The sequence below is a fragment of the Mytilus trossulus genome, chromosome 8 (genome assembly GCF_036588685.1).
Source record: "Mytilus trossulus isolate FHL-02 chromosome 8, PNRI_Mtr1.1.1.hap1, whole genome shotgun sequence".
Classification (NCBI taxonomy): domain Eukaryota; kingdom Metazoa; phylum Mollusca; class Bivalvia; order Mytilida; family Mytilidae; genus Mytilus; species Mytilus trossulus.
In genome coordinates this window covers 20,524,594-20,534,517 of record NC_086380.1, presented here as the reverse complement: position 1 = coordinate 20,534,517, position 9,924 = coordinate 20,524,594, and the positions used below count along the sequence as shown (strand labels likewise).

Genomic DNA, 9,924 nt, shown 5'->3' with positions numbered 1-9,924 from the left:
TATTTGTTTAGGGGCCAGCTGAAGGACGCCTCCGGGTGCGGGAATTTCTCGCTACATTGAAGACCTGTTGGTGATCTTCTGCTGTTGTTTTTAATTTGGTCGGGTTGTTGTCTCATTCCCCATTTCCATTCTCAATTTTAAGTAAGATACATTAGTTTTCTTGCTTTTCAACAAAGGTATTCGTGACGCTCTATAACAGACCTCCTAGTAAAAGGGTAAACTATATATGTCCCTGTAAACTTTTTTTATAGCTGCAAGCTTAACTCTTCAAACTATTCTAGTTACTTCGACTATGAAGAGGCTTTCACCAGCACGACTAAGAGACATCGCCTGTTTCAGAACTTTCCCGACATATTCGTTGAGAATCCGGAGAAAGACGCAACAACTCATGTGTGCTTGCATATCATCAATGGCAGCTAATTTTCAATTTTAGAAGTGTTGCATTAATCATTCCTTTCATGAAAACTCATATTTACAAAGAACATTTACTGTAAAATGTTCAGCTATCATCAATTTCAAATATTAAAACAATTCAAGACTGTGAGCCGTCACTGTTTTCTATCATTGTGACAAGGTCCATTCAATGGATATTAGATTCTTGACTTTCTTTCTGCGTCTTGAATTCTGACTAATTGTCTTGTCGTGCAGTTTTAACAAACAAATTTAGCATATTATCTGCTCCTGAAATATTAATCTCGAGCACTGAGTCTGGCTTAAAGAACAATGGTTAGTAGTTCAAGTGACAGTACCGTACACTATTGTCGATCAGTATTGTCGATGCTTCATGATGAATGATAGTCAGATACCTCATCAAAAAGAAAGAAAATCAAAACACCCTGCAGTCATTGTTCTTGTTGATTCATCACAACTGTGGCTGGTTATTTTACTGGGTTTTTTTTTCAATCCGTGACTCATCTTAGACTTTTTTTTGTTTTCCTGACAATATATATTTTGATCTTAAGATTTGTCTTGAAAGGATAAGAACCTTTTGCCTTGTGATTCCCTCATTACATGGCCTCCGTCAACTTGAAACAGTTGTATGTTTTCAATAAATTACTGATTACCACCTCAAATGTCTATGTCTGCTTTTTTTGTATTTACCTGGCATTGTAAATCCTCACGTGTCCTCTCTTCGCGTTACGGAATTTTTTCCAGTATATTTTTTTTTTATTATTTTGGTCAGCTCCAGTGATTTTAATAGCTACGCAGTTTCCTTTTCAATAAACAGTGGTCATAACTCATATTGTATATACACATTTTTTGGTGGTAAAAAAGTAATTAAGCCCTATATGCTTAACTGCAATTAAAAGAATTTACGTCTTTCTTTACATACATTTATTTGTTAACTATGTTTACATGCGCATGGCTTATTTGAGCACTTGGTGAATATTCTATATTCACAGTCACAAATAAATAATTAGCAAAACTAGTTGTAAACTTAGTATTAATTCAAAAAAAAATAGGATAGCCAATTATGATATATTGGATATTTACTTTTCCAAAATGGCCACCATTCAAGATGGCCACTAAATATTTCAATAGTTCCTAGTTGATATTCTTTGTCATAAGAAATACGGATGTTTTTAAAAATTGGTAAAGAAATTTATTTTTAATATTTTTCTAATTATTCTTTATTATTTATTGGACATGATTTCATAATGGCCGTCCAGAGCCGCCATTTTGATTTTCTGAATTGGGTCCATAGCTAAAAATGTTAGTTATAACCTCAACTAAAACTCTGCAAAGTTTTACCACAATCTGAGCAATTGTTTCACAATTCGACTGGACTATAATAACGTCTTAACGACTCACCAATGACGCTGTAATAATTAAAAACCAAATGGTCAAATAAAGCACGAATTTGAAAAGCCTTTGATACCTAACATTAAAAAAGTGTTGCCAAACACTGATTAAAGGATCAATTAGAGAAGTAGAAAAGATTCAGTAATTCGAAGCTTCAATGTGTGTTCCAAATGTTGTTATGACCATTTATTGACAACTAATGTGAACACAATAGTGCTCACTACTGGGTAGGTTATAATCTGGAAAATATAATTCATAGGACAATTTTTCAAATTAAAATTTTTCCAATCGATGATTTGCCACAAATTACTACAAAATTGGCAAAATATCTTTGCACAACTTCTTACTTATTAAATTCTTGTAATCCTGTAGATATGAATTCTACGAATTCCAAGTAATAATAATACTCATTTCCAATAAATTTCAAATTTCTGAAGTACATAACAACAACATCTGTGTCATTTTTATTTGGAAATTCATACGACCATATCATAACGATAAAAATCATTACCAAAAGATATTATAAAATAAGTTCTAATGCATTTGAACTGTCCTATACTTTTAAAAGGTGGCGTAGCAATCATGAAGTGTAAAATTACACTTTCAGTTTTATGTTTGTTTTTGGTAATAATTCCTAATGTTTGTCCTAGGAGAATCACATGGCAGCAAATCAAACAAGGTTAGTTTACACCTACTATATCAAAATACATTATATCAAAAAACTAGCAATGAACACGATGAAACATTTTGATTCATTTTAATAAAACAGAAAACGTTTAAACAATGCTACAAAATACTACAATGTAAAATGAAATATAGACATACAATTGTGCTTTGTTGAATCACGTATTTAGAAAAAAATATTTATCTGTTTAATTATTTATACTTTTAACTGCATCAAAGTGTAAATAGCGCGTTGGTTTATTAAAAGACTTCATTGTTGACTAACAGCTTTTGGATGTTTGGCAACGAAAACCACATGTTCAACTCATTTAAGCAACACTTATCTGTACTAAGCATATGTTATGTATAAATATGAACATTAAGCAACCATCAATATATCACTCTTCTGTTAAGTAGTGTATTCTACCAATTCTACCAAATTAAACAAATGTATAAATGTAAAACGTCTTCATGAAATAGAATATATAATATCATTGGGTCGATTCGGTAGTACCGGTTTTTAGTTTTTCCCTGTTTTTTGTGCATAAATAATATCTATGTGTCATTTTCAGTCACGCGTATTTGGAAAGCAATTTCAGGCAAAGACCTTTCCAGTCGACTAAAGATAAAAGATTTAAATATGAAAGGAGGATCATACATAAAAAAGTAAGATGCTATCGTCCTTTTTTCTGATTAAAATATGTAAACGAGGGGTTATAAAATATTGTTTTTGTCTTCTGCGTATTTATAAATAAAAAGTGATAGACGAACATTAATCGTTACACGTCTTTCTTTGTATATTAAATAGCGTCATATATCTTTTTGCAAGTTTTTGTCAGTCTTTGTCTTATATTTTTTTTTTTTTTTTTGACGATGGTAAATAAAAAATTACGCTTTGGACACACTTGATACATCTTGTTCTCTTTTTGTATGGTTACATCACAAAAATACAAATTTCTGAGTAAAAGTCAAAACAGATAGTAATAACAACTGTCAAAATCAAAAGCGTAAACACATCATATGAATGGATAACATCTGTTATATTCCTTACTTGGTATACGTTTTAATATTAACACTCGTCTCTAATATTACTGTCATACTAATAATATTGAATTGTACAAATTGGTTATAAAATGTTTGCGTTTTCCGATCGTGTTATTAAATTTGTTAATTTGAGGTCACTAGTATTCATTTTTTGTCACATGTAACGATGATTTTCCTGTCTAATCATGCAGTATAAAGATAACTCATGTTGATATACCAAGAATATCGATCAAGGGAAGTTGGACGAAAGGTAAAATTGTCGAAGCATCGAACATTGGAATAGGAGTAACAGCTGATTGGCGTGTGAAAAAGTAAGTAAACGCAATACGAAACTATTTGTCAATAGATTTTCCTTTTTTTTTTTTTATTAAAGTTTACGATTATGTAGGTGATGCGATATGGTATCGGCTTTAAGGTGACCTTCATAACACATGGACAATATGTTAGTATTCTTTTTTTGAAATAATAAAATTTTTAGTTACCTTGTTTATTACAATATAAACAAAAACTGTCATAGAATATTTTGTTTCGATTTTTACTTAACAATATGTAGCCTCGAAAATCAGTACAATTTTGAACTTGTGCATACATTATTTACTTCTAGGAAATATTGATTGCGAATGTAAAAATTCATAAAACATTATATTGGATTAAAATAAACAGTCTGGATAAAAGGCTAACAATACCTTAAAATTTATATAACTGTTTAAATGGTTTTTTTTTAGACAGAAATAACTTAGTTAAAATGGTCACAGCCATAAATGTATTATAGTTTATAGGTACCTCTTAAAAATATATACAAGATAAATGGACACCAAGCTGAGTGAGGGAACACAACTCTCAACGAAATTAAAAGCGTATTGTACCAATAGAAAACTGTCATGTCCACTCGTGTCGGTGCAAAAATATAACGCGACGTTTCAGAATTAAAGTGCATTAAGTATTGTCCGATTAGCCCATCAAAATATATACAAATACATAATATATGATGAAAATGTATCTACAAACAAGGTGTATACACTAATGTTTTGATTCAAAATTGGAAATATTAATCATTCGAAAGTATTTTTTTTTCAGAAAAGTTTTATGGGTAATACCATATAGGGAAAGTGGTACACTAAGAGCATCTGTTTCAAATGTGAAGTTCCGGGTAACCTTACGTAAGTCAAACTATACAATGTTTAAAAAATAATTAAATGACAAATTAAGGATTACAAAATGCTAATGATGACAAGATGTCACTTATCCAAAAGCCCGTACACCCCCTGTTATGCAATGAAAATAACACGAACAAATAGTAAAGGTGTGTTTTAAATTTCCATGGACACGAAAAGACACGTGATTCTTGAAAATGGTGCATCCGGTTCTGTCTAAGTATTCATGCAGCTTTAAATTCAACTATCAAAGTAAGGGTATGTCCAAATACGTATCTCGTTTGCTAATCCATATAGGTTTGCAGCAGCAAAACTATCTTCAATTTAATTTCACTGAAATGAGCTAAAATATGAAAAACGAAGAACCAAATAAGCTTCAGTACCGTATTTTATTTGACATTACTCTAAGTTAACTTTTTGTAGACAAGAACACATTTAGAGTAAAGAGTTGTTCTGAATCAATTGGTGCCACTAAAGTCAAACTAAGAGGCAAGCTGCTTGCATGGGTTGTTAGAAAATTTGTGAATGTTGACAAATGGTTAAAAAAGAAGCTAAAAGTAAAGGTTTGTATTTATATATTATCATAAGATAACAACTTCGACCGCTTGTATTTTACCTCATAAGTTAAATCACCAGGAGTAAAACTACTTTGTTTCAATCCGTCATCTATACGATACTGGTAAATTGATAACGAACAGTTTGAACTATTCGTGAAATTAATGTGTACCAAAACTGCTATAAAATAAATATCAATAAATAGGAATTTTCATGTTATCTTGTATATTTATGATTTAAAATGGAATGTAAAGATTTAGTATAGATGTAATAAATTTTTTCTTTTGAAAATTCCAATATTCTATAACTCTACTAGTTGTGTGTACAACAATATGGCTAATTCATGTTTAAAAATGAAAGATCACGATTCATTTTAGATTTAATATAATGTATACGTAACAATGATAACCAGAAAGTAAACCTGGAAAAAAATTAAAAGACAATTCAGTAAAATAATAGACTAAAATTAAATTGTTAACATCATTTAATATGTTTTTTATCCGTGCAAACCTACATTCGTCATAATTTAGATAAGTACTTAATCGAATTAAGTATCAAAGGAATATAGTTCTGGTATCTTTATATTTGTGTACTATAGACAAAAAACCCAACGATATTAAAAATTGCTTATGTCCGTTTGGTTGAAGTGTTACTTTTAAAATGGTTGTTAGCAAGATCTATGTGAGTTATGTGATTTGACAAAAATATATAAAACAACCATGTCGTAATTATAAATTAACAACAAAATCAATCTATTTTTAGATATGTAAGGCTGTTACTAAAGCGATCAATAAACAGTCATCAAGAATTTCAAGAATAGTTAAAGGATAATGTGAAAATTATATAAAAAGGTACGTATCATTGTTAATTCGATTAACAGGATAGTTATAAGTGGTCATTCTTTTTTTTTTTTTTTTTTTTTTTTTACCTTTTTTTCAGTTTTGATAATCAGAATGTATCACAACATTCACAAAATGTAAATTCAACGACTTTGTTATTATCCGTCAATAGGTAGCAAACTTAGGGAAGTGCCAGATGATCATGTAAAACGTATGTGTAATAAAATTCTCATATTTACATTAGTACCTAAGCGTGATAAATGCAATGGACCAAAAAAATATACCTGGATTTATAATGACAACACTTTTAAAATGTTATCTTCAAACACGACGTTCAACATCTTCAATTGAACAAAACTGAAGCTTTTGTTTTTATTTGTAGGTTGTAAGAGCAGAATAACTGAAAACAAACAACATCAATTACAACAACAAAGACGAAAGGAGAAGGGGCTATAATGACCTAAAATGGCCCCAGATTTACAAGATAATAAAATTTCTAACAGAGCAGATTTTTCTCCATAAATTATTAGAATATGAGTCAATGATTTGAAAAAAAAATGTATTTATCTAACAAAAAAAAGGTTCAATGACGTCACTATGGTTTGTGCAAATGACGTCATAATTGAGAAAATAAGCAAAAATACAGAAATTTTGATGGTTTTTCTAAATTTTGACCACCGCACCATGCTTGCACCAAATAGAAATTTTAACATTTTGACAAGTTTATACATATCAAACTTCGGATAAAAAATCTTTTTGGTGCAAGGTTGGTGCAATAGTTTATTTTTTTATTTTTCATAGCCAAGCGGAGCAATAAAAAGCTGAAATTTGCTGTCCAAAATGGACCTATTCATCTGACAAAGTTTAGTTGATACATTCTTATGCCTATAAGAACTTTATTTTTTTGTTTATGAATGAAACATGTATTCCTTATACCACTTCCGTTAGTATACCTAGTTATTTTTTTTTTTAAATTCGAAAGCAATAAACGACATGTACATGTGTACGAGAGTAAATAACAACTTTTGAACATTTTTTTTTAATGATGAAATTTTAGATAAACCTTCAATATACGTATGTTTCTGCTAATTAACAATTCAAAAACTGGTGTTTTAATGGGTCAATCTTCTCTCTCTGGTATTAGTGTCGGATCCATGATTTATGTTAGGAAAAGGGGGGGTCGTCCTTCAGGTTTAAGTTTTTAAGTCAAGGTAGTTTAATCAGACTTTTTTTTAACTAAGTTTTACTGTGCGTATTTCTGTGCTCGATTTTTTCTACTTGGGCCAGAGGTAAAGGGGGTTTGAGATATCAAAATAACATGTTTAAGCCGATTTATGCTGATTTTTGCGCCCGTCTCAATTCATAACTCTGTGGTCTTTGTTAGTCTTGCTATTTGGGTATCCATGTACTAAAGACACATTCTTGTTTTCAACTATTCTGGCGTATATATATATAATGATTATTGTCATCAAAATCAAAGACCAAGTCATACGACTTATCATAAAATAAGTGAAGGCGAAATATAAACTAGTCAAAGTGACAAGAACTACATTTGTACAATAAAATAAATAATATATATAATGAATATAGAAAAAAATTTAAGAATACAGATTTATTTGAGATAGAAGCATGTACCAGTTGTGTAATGCTATAGAATAATATGGTTATAAATCTGCACATCTGAAAAAGATAATAAAAATAAGATGAATTTCAAAAAGTCAACCCTAACGATCCTCTACATATTCCTAGAGGGGGGTGGGGTGTACTTCAATACTTAATTGATCGGGGTTGTCACTGTTTTGTTACCTCACCATGTTTTTTATTTAAAAATATATAGCTTTTCATATATTGTATAGGAAAAAAAGTTACCTTCTCCCATATTAATTTGGTTTCATTTGGTTTTATGTAAAAGAGGAATATTTGAGTGTCAAAATAGAAAAATTGGTTGAAAGGTTGATAAAAAAAACAGTAGGAACACCGAACCAGTTGACAGTCAAAGAAGTTATGGGTACTTTATTGTCCTTTTCATATATATCTGATAGTTTCTTAACTTTTCACTTCTTTCAAGCTTTAAACGGTGACCTATTCCAGAGGCACTTCCTATCACCTTGTAAATAGAAGTGCCACCCCCTTCCAACCCCAACCCCTACCTCAAACATAACTACTGTAATGGAAATACACCGACATTTAAATGCACCCTTTAATGCATGTGTCTGTAACTATTTATCTTAGATAATTATTATTAAGATTTCTTAGCGCAAAATATGTGTTCTTGTCTTTGTATTATTCTTCTTGTCGTTGATAAGTGAGATCCCTACCAGCACTAGATTCACAATCTGTATATATCAGCAATACCGAGTGTTTTGTTTTGTTTGTTGATGTTTCAATGTTGCTTTTCCCCCACAACATTTACTTCGTAGTTTGTTACTTGCATCTTAAAAAAATGCCTTTCTGTTGCAACAAAAAAGGAACAAATTGTGGTTGCTATGGGCACAGATGTGTTGCTAGGGAGAAACAACTGTGAATTTGGCAAAAATGTGCATTTGATTATGTAATATTCAAAAAGTGTACAAGTGTAAAGTTCACTACATGCTAAACAGGTTTAATTTCAAATATAGATATATTAAAGCTGTATAATAATCATATTTGATGAGTTTATCTCCGCCATTATATTGGTTGCTAGGCAACAGAATAAACGAGCTAGACCCAAAATTCAACTTTTTTCAAAAGGTCTATGGTATAGACTTACAACATGACAAATTAAATTTAGTTTGGGGGGGTGGGGCCGAAAATGGCCCTTATAGCCCTAGTCCTTTAATAAATATTATCAATTTTTTTTTTATTCTGTCTTATTCATACATTTAAATAAGTCTTCCAACGAGGTTTCTCGCACCTAACCTTGTCCACGGTAGACATATGTGCTAATGGTTTAACAAATGTTAGACTGCATTTGACATATAAACATGAGGAGATGAGGCATGATTGCCAACGAGAAAGCTATCTAAAACAATTAAACAAGTTGATGTTAGCAACACGAATGTCTATGTGTGCAAACAGTATGTTGTTCATGCAATTGTCGCTAGTAAAGAGCCGAGAAACAGCTAGGTATAAAACAGAAATCCCTAATGGTCATATAGCGTGTGAACTGTAAATGATACTAAGCATGAATTACTTCAAGGTAAAAACAACAAATTCTAATAAATTGAATTTAAAACGATATTATAAATTGTTTGTTTGAAATTGTTTAAGATTTGAAATTTTTTATGTTCAACGCTTTTTTTGTGTGTCTTGTACCTGGTTAGCAAATAGAAATATGTAATGGATGAGCAACCACGGACTGTTTCTCCTTTTTAGTTTTTTAAATAGATGGGAAATGATTAAGATGCATTTCCGAAATCCTTTAACTTTTTCTTTTAAAAATTGTCAATTTGAATTAAATAATTTCAAGAATATGTCATGAGGGAGTCATTCACATCCCCTGTCATTTGGAAATGCTAACCAATCTTGAAAATAGTTCAGAAAGTCAATCCCAATACTGGTTGTTTTCAGCATTGTTTGTTTGGAAGACTTTATCAACAAAGACTGTTGCAAGGAGTATCTGACACTACTCCCGGCTATTCTAATGGGGTTTTTGTTGCTTTGTCTTTTGGTTTTTAGATTTTGTGACCTTATTTTTCACTTATAAGTTACAATGTTCCTGTAATATATTTCGTCACTCTTTGATAACTTAAGGCGGTTTCATTCTTAAATAAAACTTACAGATTGCAGAAATAGCCAACTGTAATTACGGTAACATTGCAGCATCTTATCCCGTTCATGTGCCTATGTTCCCATTCATGCCATAATCCCGTCCTCCTTAACTATTT

At 30.7% G+C, this 9,924-nt stretch overlaps 1 protein-coding gene across 1 annotated transcript; it reads left to right on the top strand.

Annotated features, from left to right (window-relative positions):
* The first annotated feature begins 2,372 nt into the window (after positions 1 to 2,372).
* LOC134681721 (uncharacterized) lies at positions 2,373 to 6,475 on the top strand. Its single transcript, XM_063541355.1, has 7 exons — positions 2,373 to 2,482; positions 3,039 to 3,132; positions 3,702 to 3,821; positions 4,588 to 4,670; positions 5,088 to 5,227; positions 5,982 to 6,070; positions 6,441 to 6,475. The coding sequence occupies exons 1-6, from the start codon at positions 2,386 to 2,388 to the stop codon at positions 6,048 to 6,050; spliced, it is 603 nt and encodes a 200-aa protein (XP_063397425.1). The 5' UTR covers positions 2,373 to 2,385; the 3' UTR covers positions 6,051 to 6,070; positions 6,441 to 6,475.
* The last annotated feature ends 3,449 nt before the right edge of the window (positions 6,476 to 9,924 follow it).

Excerpts from the sequence above, each read along its gene's own strand:
- LOC134681721 (XM_063541355.1), top strand. The coding sequence starts at position 2,386 with ATGAAGTGTAAAATTACACTTTCAGTTTTATGTTTGTTTTTGGTAATA. Across the intron at positions 2,483-3,038 it reads ATGGCAGCAAATCAAACAAG|TCACGCGTATTTGGAAAGCA; the intron begins GTTAGTTTACAC and ends TGTCATTTTCAG. Across the intron at positions 4,671-5,087 it reads GAAGTTCCGGGTAACCTTAC|ACAAGAACACATTTAGAGTA; the intron begins GTAAGTCAAACT and ends AACTTTTTGTAG.